This window comes from Rhinatrema bivittatum, chromosome 9, assembly GCF_901001135.1.
Source record: "Rhinatrema bivittatum chromosome 9, aRhiBiv1.1, whole genome shotgun sequence".
Classification (NCBI taxonomy): Eukaryota; Metazoa; Chordata; class Amphibia; order Gymnophiona; family Rhinatrematidae; genus Rhinatrema; species Rhinatrema bivittatum.
Genome location: NC_042623.1, coordinates 103,794,384 through 103,809,434, shown reverse-complemented (window position 1 = coordinate 103,809,434; position 15,051 = coordinate 103,794,384). Strand labels below are relative to the sequence as shown.

The 15,051-nt window shown below is 39.4% G+C and overlaps 1 protein-coding gene across 7 annotated transcripts in view; it reads right to left on the bottom strand.

Annotated features, from left to right (window-relative positions):
• The window catches only part of PNPLA8 (patatin like phospholipase domain containing 8), a 273,297-nt gene that overhangs the window by 135,586 nt on the left and 122,660 nt on the right, over nucleotides 1-15,051 (bottom strand). For all 7 annotated transcript variants that reach the window (XR_003858530.1, XM_029615017.1, XM_029615020.1 and 4 more), the window contains 2 exons: nucleotides 11,935-12,029; nucleotides 8,239-8,410 (listed from right to left, as the gene is read on the bottom strand). Coding sequence is in view for 6 of the 7 variants with exons in the window: in XM_029615017.1 (XP_029470877.1) it covers nucleotides 8,239-8,410; nucleotides 11,935-12,029 (267 nt within the window). In the remaining variant the exon portion in view is untranslated. The remainder of the gene's footprint in view (nucleotides 1-8,238; nucleotides 8,411-11,934; nucleotides 12,030-15,051) is intronic.

Sequence of the window (15,051 nt, the reverse complement as noted above, 5' to 3'; positions counted from 1 at the left end):
CGCTTCACAAGAGTGGGAACAGAGAGGAAGCTGGTAACTACAGACCGGTTAGCCTCACTTTGGTGGTGGGAAAAGTAATGGAGTCACTGTTGAAAGAGAGAATAGTGAACTATCTACAGTCCGGAGAATTGATGGACCAGAGGCAGCATGGATTCACCAGGGGAAGATCCTGTCAGACAAATCTGATTGACTTTTTTGACTGGGTAATCAAGGAATTGGATCGAGGAAGAGCACTCGATGTCATCTACTTAGATTTCAGCAAAGCTTTTGATACAGTTCCACATAGGAGACTGGTGAATAAAACGAGAAGCTTAGGAGTGAGTGCCAAGTTGGTTGACGGACAGAAGACAATGCGTGATGGTAAATGGAACTTTCTCTGAAGAGAGAGCGGTTTTAAGTGGTGTACCGCAAGGATCGGTGTTGGGACCGGTCCTGTTCAATATCTTTGTGAGCGACATTGCAGACGGGATAGAAGGTAAGGTTTGTCTTTTTGCGGACGACACTAAGATCTGCAACAGAGTGGACACGCCGGAAGGAGTGGAGAGAATGAGACGGGATTTAAGGAAACTGGAAGAGTGGTCGAAGATATGGCAGTTGAGATTCAATGCCAAGAAGTGCAAAGTCATGCATATGGGGCGTAGAAATCCGAATGAACTGTATTCGTTGTGGGGGGGGGGGGGGGGGGGGAAGGCTAATCTGCACGGACCAGGAGAGAGACCTTGGGGCTATAGTGTCTAATGATATGAAGTGTGCAAAACAATGCGACAAGGAGATAGCAAAAGCCAGAAGAATGTTGGGCTGCATAGAGAGAGGCATATCGAGTAAGAAAAGGGAAGTGATTATCCCCTTGTACAGGTCCTTGGTGAGGCCTCACCTGGAGTACTGTGTTCAGTTCTGGAGACCGTATCTACAAAGAGACAGAGACAAGATTGAAGCGGTACAGAGAAGGGCGACCAGAAAGGTGGAGGGTCTTCATCGGATGTCATACGAGGAGAGATTGAAGAATCTAAATATGTACACCCTGGAGGAAAGGAGGAGCAGGGGTGATATGATTCAGATTTTCAGATACTTGAAAAACTTTAACGATCCAAAGACAACGACAAACCTTTTCCGTCAGAAAAAAATCAGCAGAACCAGAGGTCACGAGCTGAGGCTCCAAGGAGGAAGACTAAGAACCAATGTCAGGAAGTATTTCTTCACGGAGAGAGTGGTGGATGCCTGGAATGCCCTTCCGGAGGAAGTGGTGAAGTCCAAAACTGTGAAGCACTTCAAAGTGGCGTGGGATAAACACTGTGGATCCATCAGATCTAGAGGACGCGTATAAAGAGCAGGCAGCAAAACACTGCACAGAGAGGCAGTAGCCACAGAGGCATTCACGGAGCGGGATGCCAGTGGCCAGTGGTTGGAGTTCCACCTTCACGGAGCGGAAGGATGGAGAGCTGCCATCTCCCAATTAAAAAAAGAAAAAAAACAAACAAAAAAAAAACAGGGATGGGTATGGGCTATAGGTATTACCAATTACTAGGCTTATTCAATTACCAATTATTAAGCTTTTCAATATTTGATGATAGTTAATGTGACTTTCAAGGCATACTTCACTTTCAATGCATATCCAGCTTAGCTCCCTGCTTCAACGGCAGGTGAGAAGAAAAACTAATACTTCACGCATATCCAGCATTGCTCTCTGCTTCAACGGCAGAGAGCTATGCTGCCACTTACCCAACTAATAAAACTTAATATTTCACTTGGAAGCAGCTCCATCACTGCTCTGTACATTAATAGTGGGGGTGAAAGGGAAATAGAACCTAAGGTTACTAAGAGCCAAGAGAAACAGATAAGTATGAGAAAAAAGAAGTGTGAAACTTGCTGGGCAGACTGGATGGACCGATTGGTCTTCTTCTGCCGTCATTTCTGTTTCTATGAGATGGCAGAAGTTGCAGATGGAATAAGTGCTCCATCTTCTCTTGACGGGCCTTTCTTCCCTTCGCCGTCATTTCTGCACATTTACGTCGTCTTTTTCCCCTCAAACAAAGCACACACTCAAGGTGTGGGTCTGTAATGGACATTGTCGATTACAGATGGGACATTTTTAAAATCCCGTAGCCATTTTAACATTGACAGCCGTCGATGAAATGAGGAGAAATTATGAAAGGAAAAAATTTTTACTCAGAGAGTAAAATGAGACAACGATTTACTCACCAGCCGGTGGAAACCTGAGAGATCCTGTGTGGGAGAATGTGAATGAGAAAAAAGTGACTTTTAGTCAGAGAAAACACTGTGAGAAAACTCACAAAGGCTCCTGCTCCGCGATGCCTACAGCAGCGCGGAAAAATGAAGACAAAAGAGAGACCCCTGTGGCAGAGAATATCATAGCATGCTGGGCATGCTCAGTGGCCTCACAGGGCCAGTCAAAAGTTTCTAGAAACTTTGACAGAAAGTTTTCCCGCAATAGGGCTCCATCAATGATGTCACCCATATGTGAGGACTAGCATCCTGCTTGTCTTGGGATAATAAAGTTTCCTCTCATCCGTTTTGCTTATCTTGACTCCTGATCTCTTATATCTTTCCTTGGTTCAGCAGTTTGATTTATGCATACAATTATTCATTTGTCGCCATTACTGTATTGTAATGCACCCTGCTCTGGGTGGCATATACAAATTATAACAAGTACATATCCAAGTATTGTTACCAGCAAAAACATGGGGTAGGGGCTGTTCCACCTACAAAACATTAGCAGCACCTCCATTCCATGCTGGAAACAGTTCCTCTTAGATGTCAGCAAAAGAGTTAGCATCTGTGGGTAGAGGATGGCATGCCATCACCATTAATCTGTATCTGCTTTATGCCTAACCTGCAGTAATTGTGAATTTGAAAGCACACACTAAAGGAGAGTAAGAACTGCCTCTGTTTTTCTGGTTTTATGTTCTGATCTTTATATCAGCTACACTTGTAAAATATGCAAGTATGTTAATGAATGTGTCTGCTTTTCACATAGTACAAAGAAGCAATGTGCCAATGTTTTAAACTGCTCAAAAATTATTTATTATGGATTTTGTTGCACTTAAAATTGTTCTAGCAGTAGGCTAGCAAATTTATAGCCAACCAAAAAGCAATTTATAATATCTTATATTTGTTGATTAGTATTTTTGTTAGCAAATTTCTGTTCAATATAATCTTATTGATAACTGTTATGAGAGAAGTCTGCCTCATGAATTCAGATTGCCAGCAGACCATGTTTTTGAGGATTAAGGACAGCCCTTGAACATCTGACTTTTTAAAATTTCATTATATCTGCATTATATGCACTTTCCTTCCCAGATTGAATAATTAAGAAAACACCCTATATTTTCCCCTTATAGCTAAAACAAATTCATATACTTAATGATCTGGCTTTTAAAAAAATTCCAGTTCTTTGATCTTAAATAGGTTGCTGATGCAGAATAGTGGCAATCATCTTGCTGGAAGGGAAGGTCAGAAGCCCAGCATACTATCTGCACAAAATATAATTGCTGCGGGTGGCAGACGACGTGTGTACATGCCTTTCTACTGTGGGAATCATAGGAAATTCATTTTAAATCTGAAAAGGTATCCTGAGCCAAAATGTTCTAAGTATGTGCATGAGCAACACACGTCTGGGTCCAACTAGAAGAGGATACCAGTAGAAATGAATCTGCCTGTTGAGCAACTGCATGAATTTCATACATTTTTGCCATTTGGAACAGGGAACCCTAATCTTTTTAAAAATAGGATCTTAAGTGTACTGGTTCACTGGTATATAATATAAACATAGCTAATATAAAACAATAATTCAATCTCTGCATGCTATTCTCATCCCCTGACTTCAACGCATCTCTGGGAATGCCACCTCACACAGTATGTGCAGTCTTCCACAGCAGGTATTCATGCTACGGAAGACTGCACATGCTTTTAGCCAGAATGAGGAAACTACTATTTACTTGTAAACTACTATTTACTTGGACAAATGGGCTTTGAAAATTGCCCTCTCCAAAGCTCAAATTATTTTCCAACTGTTTCATAAATATATGTTAGAGAACACAAAATGGCTGTCAACTAGATAAAAGTTTTATTCTTGGGTTCTAAAGTTATAGTTTAGAAATATCAAAGAGAAATTTTGCCAATTAAATGTGAAGATTTTTCTAGATGTTACTAAGGAAACGCAAATGAGAAGAAGGCAATTTCTGTTAATGAGACCAAATTTTTTGCAGATGGGCGCTTTATTTAAATTAAGATTTCCTTGCAAATGCATATTATATCAAAATGTTAGGCATTGTTTTTTCCAACCTTCACAACTGACAAAATTCATAACAGAAGGCGTTCGACAAAGACCCTCATGAGAGGCTTCTAAGAAAACTAAAAAGTCATGGGATAGGAGGCGAAGTCCTTTTGTAGATTGCAAACTTTTTAAAAGACAGGAAACAGAGAGTAGGATTAAATGGTCTGTTTTCACAATGGAAAAAGGTAAACAGTGGAGTGCCTCAGGGAGATGTACTTGGACCAGTGCTGTTTAATATATTTATAAGTGATCTGGAAAGGGGTAGGCAAGTGAGGTGATCAAGTTTGCGGATGACACAAAATTATGCAGAGTAGTTAAATCTCAAGCAGACTGTGATAAATTGCAGGAGGACCTCGAGAAATTAGAAGATTCGGCTTCCAAAATGGCAGATGAAATTAATGTGGACAAGTGCAAAGTGATGCATACAGGGAAAAATAACCCTTGCTGTAGATACACAATGTTAGACGTTACCACTCAGGAAAGAGATCTGGGCAACTTAGTGGATAATACATTGAAATTGTCGGCTCAGTGTGCTGTGCCGGTCAAAAAAGCAAGCAGAATGTTAAGAATTGTTAGGAAGGGAATGGCAAATAAAACAGTGGATGTCATAATGCTTCTGTATCGCTCCATGGTGAAACTGCACCTTGAACACTGTGTGCAATTCTAGTTGCCACATCTCAAAAAAGATATAGTTGCACTGCAGAAAGAACAGAGAAGGGCGACAAAAATGATAAGGCGTATGGAACAGCTCCACTATGAGGAAAGGCTAAAGAAGTTAGGGCTGTTCAGTTTGGAGAAGAGACGACTGCGGGGGATATGATAGAGGTCTACAAAATCATGAAAGGACTTGAGCAGGTTAATGTAAATTGTTATTTACTCTCTCAGATAATAGAAGGACTAGGTGGCACTATGAAGTTAGAACTAACAGGCCGATACAGTACAGTGCGCTCCGACGGAGCGCACTGTTAACCTGCCATTGGATGCGCGTTTTCCCTTACCCCTTATTCAGTAAGGGGCGGAAAACGCGCGTCCAACCCGCAGCACCTAATAGCGCCCTCAACATGCAAATGCATGTTGACGGCCCTATTAGGTATGACTGCGCGATACAGAAAATAAAATGTGCAGTCAAGATGCACATTTTACTTTAAGAAATTAGTGCCTACCCAAAAGGTAGGCGCTAGTTTCTGTCGGCACCGGGAAAGTACACAGACTGCTTTTCTGTGTACCCTCAACTTAATATCATGGCGATATTAAGTCGGAGGTCCAGAAGGGTAAAAAAGAAAAAAGAAAAAAAACATTTTAAATGGCGTCGGGCCGAAAACCGGACGCTCAATTTTGCCGGCGTCCGGTTTCCGAGCCCAGGCTGTCAGCGGGCTCGAGAACTGACGCCGGTAAAATTGAGTGTCGGCCCGCTGACAGCCGCCGCTCCGGGTCAAAAGGAGGCGCTAGGGACGCGCTAGTGTCCCTAGCGCCTCCTTTTGCCCGTTTCTACTGCACCACCTAATTTAAATACAGAATCGCAGGCACAGGCAAGTGGCCTGCGCGTGCGCCAGGAGAGCAGGCGTTTGTCCGCTCTCCCGCTGACTTTACTGAATCGGCCCGTAAGGATGAAAGCTTGGTATTAGCAACCACTTAAAGAGTTGCAAATGGTTCTCAATTATAAAGTAAACTCTCCTATTTAAGAGTGTGTGGTATTTCTTTAGAAGTGATTTTCTTCATCTTTTTTGATAACCTTCAACATGTTTAAGGTGAACCCCTTCCTTTTGAGGACTTTGGAAATTATGGTTCAAGAATTCAAAGAATAGATTATAAATTTGTATTAGTAATAAATTTCTGTAAACCATATGATGTAGTATATCAAGGAAGTCTTGATTATGTTAATTGAAAATTAATAAATAAAAATTAAAAAAAAGTTTTATTCTTATAAATTATGACTGGAAGTGTTTCTATAACTACCCTCACAACTGAACAGTAAAAAGAAATTGTACATTGAAGGGGTAATTCTGAATAGCCTGGGTTATTTGCAATGTATGTTGTCACTTTTTGTTCACATCCATGACAGCCAGTTTTCAAAGAAAAATGTTTGTTGCTTCCCTTTGAATATTAGCAAGTGCAAAGTATGTGCACTAAAGTGGCCTTGTACTTTGTAGCTGCTATTTGTGTGGGTGAAAGGAGGTAAAATGGTGTTTGTACTTTTGAAAACGTCAAGTACTCACGCTATTTTACTCCCCTGACCTAAACATGACCCCAGGAAAATCTCTTTTTAACCTGGCGAAAAGTATGTGCATTGTAGAAGTCTGCACATACTTCTAACCAGGTAGAGGAGGGCAATTTGCAACTATTTTCCCAGGTAAATGACTTAGAAACATAGAAACATAGAAATGACGGCAGAAGAAGACCAAACGGCCCATCCAGTCTGCCCAGCAAGCTTCACACTTCTTTTTTCTCATACTTATCTGTTTCTCTTGGCTCTTAGTAACCCTTTGGTTCTATTCCCCTTCCCACCCCCACCATTAATGTAGAGAGCAGTGATGGAGCTGCATCCAAGTGAAATATCAAGCTTGATTAGTTAGGAGTAGTAACCGCTGCAATAAGCAAGCTACACCCATGCTTATTTGTTTTACACAGACTATGTTATTCAGCCCTTATTGGTTGTTTTTCTTCTCCCCTGCCGTTGAAGCAGAGAACTATGCTGGATATGCGTGAAGTATCAGTTTTTTTCTTCTCCCCTGCCGTTGAAGCAGAGAGCTATGCTGGATATGTATTGAAAGTGAAGTATCAGGCTTATTTGGTTTGGGGTAGTAACCGCCGTAACAAGCCAGCTACTCCCCGCTTTGTGAGTGCAAATCTTTTTTTCCACATTTCCTCTTGCCATTGAAGCTTAGAGCGATGTTGGAGTCACAGTAACCGTGTGTATTATCTCCAGGCAGTAGCCGTCATTCTGGCGAGCCACCCACTCTTCATTGACGTCCTCTTGACTTTATGGATCCACAGTGTTTATCCCACGCCCCTGTCTTCTGAATGGACAGTTATATATTTAACGTTTTCCATCTGAGAAAGCAATTTTGTTTAAAAACTCAAAGCTACATTAACAACATGGTATCCATTTTAACCGTTTGCCTTTCTTAGACACACACTGCATTTCCAAACATACAAACTAGCCAATGCAATATCATGCACTCAGATTAGCGCACAGATCAACCTGCAGTTGGACACGCGTCCATAACTCCTCATGCTAATAGCGCTCATCACATGTAAATGCCATGTTGATGAGGCTATTAGCTAGTACCCCCAGATGTAAAAAATAACTGTGCACCAGACGCAAACATTTTAACGCCTATGAGCTGGCGTTAAGTCTCGAAGCACCCCAAAACCTGCACAGAGAAGCAGAAAATACTGCTTTCCTGCAGTTTCTCCAATTTAATAGCATCACAATATTAAGTCGGAGGAACCACAGAAAGCAACAAAAAGAAAAAAAAAATCTCGACAGTGGTCAGGTTAGGAAAACAGATGCTCAATTTACAAGCGTCCATTTTCCTAACCCACGCACAGCCACATCTCCTGGATGCCCAATGCCATGGACCACTTGGGACACAATTTATCTCTAGTGCATCCTTTTTAGCACAGCGGCTCATTTGCCTATTGCATCGAGCGCCCAAGAGAGAGGTGAATGTATGTGCAGTTAAAAAAAACGGGCACCTAGTTTGGACACACAATTTTACGCACATTTTACTTGCATTGGCCTGAAAGACCATAGCATAGTACAGTCTCATAAACTCATCTGTTGACATATTACTGAGAGAGAAATGTAAGGGAAAAGGTAATTAGTTTATCTTATGATGACATTTTGTTGTTGAGTTTAAAATAGGTCGACTCATATTTTCTACAAACCCACTAACTGACAGATCTCAGATTAGGAAAATAGTAATGCAGTTTCAACTTACTTGAGCATATTTTCCCAGCTTTCACTGTCATAAAAAGCATGGCTCCAGCCCATTTTGACTGTTCCAACAATGACATTTTGCTTAAATATATCCGTTCCTATTTTGTGGTATAGTTCTTCACATTCACTTAATGGCATATGAAATAATCCCAACATAAATGCTAGTACAGCCCCTAAAAAGACAAAGACATTCCAATGTTTACTACATGTGATCAATAAGGTTTTTTAATGTATTAATAACTAACCAGAAAGCTCACTGACATTAATGGTTCATTACATATATATACTAGAAGGCTGACTTTTATTTTGCCAAGGATTCATGTGTTTTACAGATAAAAGTACAATCAATGGGAACTATTACACGAACTCTGGCAATTTATTAAAACATGGTTTAAGCCTCCTCTGCCCCCAACCATCAGTCTCCTCTACTCTGGAAAAAAAACCCTCAAACAGATGAACTTTCTGATGTAGTTATTGAAGAGCAAAAACGAAAGAGGATTTGACACTAGAATCCCCTAATGTCTCTCAATTTCACTAAAAACAGCACAAAAAACTAAGGAGCTATAAAGAAAGAATTAAAATTAAATGCACAAGTTGTTTCAGGGTATATTTAACTATTTATAATGCACTATCCATCCATTTTCTCATAGTGCCATCTAGTGTGCATCATTATGTCCTGATCTAGATATATCTAGACAGATAATTTGCAAATGTTCAAAGACATGTACATTTTAGCTACTTTTAACTGACAGCACAAATAGCATATGATGGGTGGCACTAGCGAACCTGATCCATGATGGCAGCTTAGCTCCATTGCTCTCGTCCTTTCCCATATCTATTTTGTTTTATATGCTGTTAATTAGTTTCTTTACCGCCAGAAACAGACTAATTAGAAGACAAGTAATATTGCCTCATTTCTCCAACATATTCAGCCACAAAGCTCCTGTATCTGGGATCTCTTCCCCATAGGGAATTGGAGTGAGTGGAAGTGGAGTGTGATTGGCTGAGCTGAAAAGTATGGCTTCCTCTCCCTGATGAAAATATTGTTCTATATGGTCATCATTTTGACAGTTCACAAAGGGAAGAAGCATAAGATTTTCCTGTTTGCAAATTATGTCCTACTCTTCATTAGGAACCTTTTGCAGTTTTAAACATGACCAAACTAATTTCAGAATTAAAGTATAAAGTTAAATTAGGCAAAACAGAAATATTACACCTGGAGGTGGCACTGGAACTGGGTGTGGCAATTCATAATAGTTTTCCTTTTAAGTGGGCCCCTGGCTTCATAAAATAGGAACATTTTGAAGGAGTTGGATAGGCTGTACTCTTTACTATTTGCCTTTATTCAAAACTATGAAACAGAATCTGAGGAACTGGATGCCATACTCTATTTCCTGGTTTGGTAGAATATCTATATTAAAATGAACATATTACCAAGGGTCTTACTTCTTTTCAGAATGTTCCTGCTCAGAATGCCTAACACATTTTTGGTGGATTTAAACTCTAGTATATCAGAGTTTATTTTGCGGAAAAAAAGAGTGAAGGTTCGGAGCAGGGTTTTAACGGGATAAAAAGAAAGGGGGAAGCATATCATAATACAAATCATTTAAACAGCATTCACATATGGTGGAAAGCACCTATTGAGAAACAATGGATTGAGCTGGAAAAAATGATTCTCGCTTCCAATTTATACTTCTAGTCTCTTCTATTTACCCAATAAATTGCAGAGGAATTTGACTGGGGTTCATCCCTTTCTATATGGGATACAGCGCACTTGGCATATATTAGTTTCTAGAGAAAAGATTTCTTCACAGATGCCCCCACTGACTTCTCTTGTGTATCTCTAACATATTAATAAAATTAATTTTCAGTGATAATACAGCTATGGCATGCAGTTTGTTGGCCAACTGTTTAGTGATGGGAAATGTCTTTCCCTTCAACAACTAGGGAGCAAGTTGGGTGGAGATTCTGTTTTAGTGTTTAGTTATCTACAATTACATGGGGCTCTCAATAAGGGTAAGAATGTGGCTAACTTTAGTAAAAGAACAAAGCCTTTTCAGAACTTCTTCTTTGGGAAGATATGCAATAAAGAGATAATATAGAGAATTTATATGATCTTAATGAATAAAGAGATTGACCAAACAGAGCAGTACATGGCTCTTTGGGCTGAGTACTTACATAGAGATATAGAAGATGGGTAGTGGGTTTATGTAATAAGGAGGTTTTGCCAAGGAAATTGTTTATGTACGACTACAAGGGGAATAGTTAAAAGATATTGTATCATTGATTCAATAACCCTATCAGGCTGCATAAGATGAAACTGAGTGACAGCTGAGGGGAGATATGATAGAGGTCTATAAAATAATGAGTGAAATGGAACAAGTAAACATTAATCAGTTTACTCTTTTCAAAGTACAAAGACCAGGGGACACACAATGAAGTTACTGGGTAATATACTTTAAAAACTAATAAGAGAAAATATTTTTTTTACTCAATGCATAACTAAGCTCTAGAATTCATTGCCGTATTGTGGTGAAAGATATTAGTATAGCTATGTTTAAAAATGTTTGAACAAGTTCCTGGAGGAAAAGTCCATTAACTATTATTGAAGGGAGAGTTGCAGAAATCCACAGCTTATTCTTGGGATAAGCAGCTTGGAATCTACCTTACCCTTAGGATCCTGCCAGGTACTTGTGACCTGGCTTGGCCACTGTTGGAAACAGGATACTGAGCTTGATGGACCCTTGGTCTGACCCAGTATGGCAAGCCTTGTGCTCTTATGACTCAGAGAGGTGTTGGAGAGGTTGTACGGAAGTGGGATACTTGTTTCAAATGTGCTGGACATGCATTCTAATTTTAAAATATTGGAAACAAGTGATATAATGGATACATAAAGTCATAGGGGCTTGTATTCTGCTCAACCCCACTACTATTTTGTTAGGCCCAATCCAAGGAGTCACTTCTTTGTGAAAAGTGGTATTCCTTTAGTGATCCATTTACTGCCAACAGCGAGGTATACTGTGGCTCAACTTTAGAAACAGCTAATTAAACCACCCTAAGAAGTGTGAGTTCAAACAATTTGGACAGTATTTTCTATGGAACTTATTACTTTCTATATGAGAGACAGATATCACAACATATTACAAAATCTGGGACTTTTCTGAAATTAGCTGGTAAAGAAGTGGGATCCAACATACCAACCACCTGCATGTGAGATCTGGGATTCAATTACTGACCTTATCTACTTGGTTGGGGGCATGCATTTATCAATTTACTTGCCTTCTAATATTCAAGTCAGTATGTGGGACTTTTTAGTCTTTAGCTACCAGAGTACCCTATTAACAGAATATGGGTTTTATTGGCTCTCTCTGAATTATTCTCATCTGCTCCTTTGTTGTAGCTTGTGGTTTCCTTGATACTCCCCTATTATATGTCTGTATCATTAATAATATACTATTTTTTGCATATTTCAATAAAATAATTTTAAAAGTGTTAAAAAAATGAAATAGTATATAGTTGACATTTTTCTACACTGATGAAATGTTAAGAAATGAATGAAATTCCTTTACTCCAAAATAAAAAAAATAAAATAAAAATCACCCCTGTTAAAGCAGCATTTCAGCTTACCTAATATAAAAGCCGGACAGGTTGAAATGGAGACTACCATATAAACATATACAAGTTGCATATTATTTACCTGTGCTAACACCACAAATATAATCAAAGAGATGATAAACAGGCTTTCCAGTAAGTTCTTCCAATTTACGTAGAGTCTGAAGAGTTACTACTCCTCTGCAATCAAAAAGAGAAAACAAAAATTAAACAATAATGGTCTCTGGCATCCATGAGAGTCCTTGGAATTAAAGCTCAGTTTAAGACCATACAATTTGATCCTAGCAATGTAAAAACACTGAGATTGAAGAAAGAAAATGTAAAAACACAGATTGAAGAAAGAAAAAAAATCCAGAACAACATAATACAGCAAAGTCAAATGAGAATTCACTAAAGAATAAAAATCGACAAATGAGACCCCTTATTTAAAACTCAATGTCAATCAAAGAAAAACTGCCTTTTTGTGTATACACAAAAAAAATGATATACTTTACATATTGCGAGGAAATGTTTCTCTATGTAGGAATACACATGTAGCAAACACAGAATAAGCTATTCAAATCTGTCATAGTGTTTACAATTACACTGTGCAATAAACTTCTTCATTTATGTGACTGGGTATCAAAATTTCAAAAGTTAGCATCTATGAGAATGAAACAGACTAGTAAACTTCTGAAAATAAACACACACTTAAATAGCGTTAAGAACCTACTGCAGTACTCAGATTTCTAAAAAGGAATTGTCAAATTGCTCTTTAACTCCAGTTCTATACATATGAGAACTGAAGTACAACACACTACCAGAGTATTTATTTAAAACTTTTATTTAAAAATATTTATATTCTGCCCTATTCGAGCAAGTAGTTCAAAGCAGAGCAAAGACGTTGAGCATGTCTACTCTAGAAATGGCTTTAATGAAGAATATAAATTCATCTTCAATATTTTATTTGTGACACACTTTTCCACCAAGATAGTTAAAAGTCAGTTATAGACAGGTAGGATAAAGATGGATACAATGGATCAATTACATGACAGGTGTCAGTAGAGTTCATATAATTAAGATAGAATTAAGAACAATGGGTCGGAGTCACGTGATGTGTTGATCTAGAGGAGATGCATTGCTGCTGGATCCTGGTGCCATTTCTAGTTTTTCACTAATACTGAAGGCAGCAGTGACAATATTTGAGTAATTCCTTCTGATTTTGCTAGTGCATATGAACATCGACCGCTATATGCAGAAGTCTCCCTCAGGAACGCCTGTGAAGCCGGTAAGATGGGAGAAAGACAAACCGAAGGTGGGTGATGAGAGAATAGCTGCAGCAGCCAATAACACAGTTCAGTGCGCTATTGACGAATCGGCTATGCAAGCAATTACCGAAGTGGTAAAAGCGACAGTTACTGGGCATCTTTTCACGATAGCTGACCAGACTGCTAACCTGAAACCGGTGATCGTGGAGTTTAGCCAGCATGTGGATGCCCTGGAAGGCCATATGACTGTCGTTGAAAACAATCCCTTGGCTGCGGCGTGGAAACTGCAATCTTTGGAGAAGCTGGTCCAGGCCCACAAAGAAAAAATAGATGAATTAGAAAATCGCACTCGCCGGAACAATTTGCGATTTGTCGGTTTTGCCGAATCCCTTGAGTAGAACAAGTTAGCCGAGTTTCTTGCCTATTGTCTTCCGACATCACTGAGTTTAGCTGATCAGTTAACACTGCTGGTTATCGAGTAGGCACACAGACTGGGCCCTATAAAAGATGGCAACCAGAGGCCACAAATTGTGACTGCCCGCTTTCTTAATTTCCAACATAAACAGCTGATTTGGCAAGCGTATCATAAGGCTGCGACTCTGCACTACCAGAATACCTCTATTAAAATCTTTCAAGATTTCTCCTACAAAATGACTACGAAACGGAAAGAATTTGGGCCTGTATGTGCTCGTCTGGCAGCTAAACAGGTAAAATCAACTTTACAGTTCCCAGCTAAGGTGAAGGTATGGTGTGAAGTTGCATTATATAACTTTGACTCAGTGCCAAATGCCAAGAGCTTTGTGAATGGTCTGAAATGAGGAAATCAGCTTTGACCTACTATGTAAAATTTAATTGTGCCTTGCACAAGTTTTCAGTGGCTTGGCTGCCACGCTGAGTGACTGTACTATTTTTCCTATTCCAGAAGGAGTTGTTTTGATTTCTGAGTTTTGCCTTATTCAAGGTTTAAATCGTTTTTACCACGAGGGATGGCACCGGAACACTAACAGTAATGTCTCCAGCTCTCTAGGTAGAGTTACTTATTAATGGTTCCTTTTGGATTTGGGAGGGGAAAGTGGGGGGGGGGGGGGGGGGGAATGGGTGGTTATTGATGCCCTGGTTTTAATGAGGAGCATTATTCAGGGGTTCTGTTTTCTTTATATTATGCCATGGGAAAGTCACTTTTGTGCTGGGAATGCTATTCCGTATTTTTTGCGCACTCTGTTACTAAACTTTCCTGAGCTTTATGATGCTTTGGGTTTCACTGAGGTTTTTTTTTTTTGTTTTTTTAAACTGCAGGACAGTAGATTTATATTTTTACATCACTCTCAATATTCAGCAACATGGTTCTTTGTATTTTTTTCACCTATGCATGGGTTCTCTAACCAAGTATTTAACCTGGAATGTAGGGGGCATGGGCTCACCTACAAAAAGGGAAAAGGTACTGTCTCATCTTCGTCGGTTAAAGGGGGCAATTGTTTTTCTGCAAGAATCTCACATAATTGATAAAGAGTATGTCAAACTATGGAATAAAAGGGATTATAATCAGATTTTTTTCTCCTCAGGCACCTCTAAACATTGTGGGGAGATGATTTTAATTCACACAAGGGGGTGTCCTTTGTCTTGGATCAAAAATGAGAGTATGATAAAGGTAGAATAGTGCCCTAATCGATATGATCACTTTTTTTTTTTTTTACTAAATTGATGACTCGTATTTCAGCTTTGGGCACAGCTCCCGTTGTTATAGGAGGTGATTTTAATTGTATTCATGTTCCCTTTTTGGACAGATGCTCTGCTTCTGTGGTCCCCCATTTAGGTCCTGGGAAGGGTATACCCTTCCTTTGTGATTTCCTTTCCATTTTGAATGTATGGCAGTCACACTATCCCAAGGAAAGAGATTTCACTCATTATGCAAGGGCACATCCTACAAATTCCAGTATTGATTATATTTTGATCTC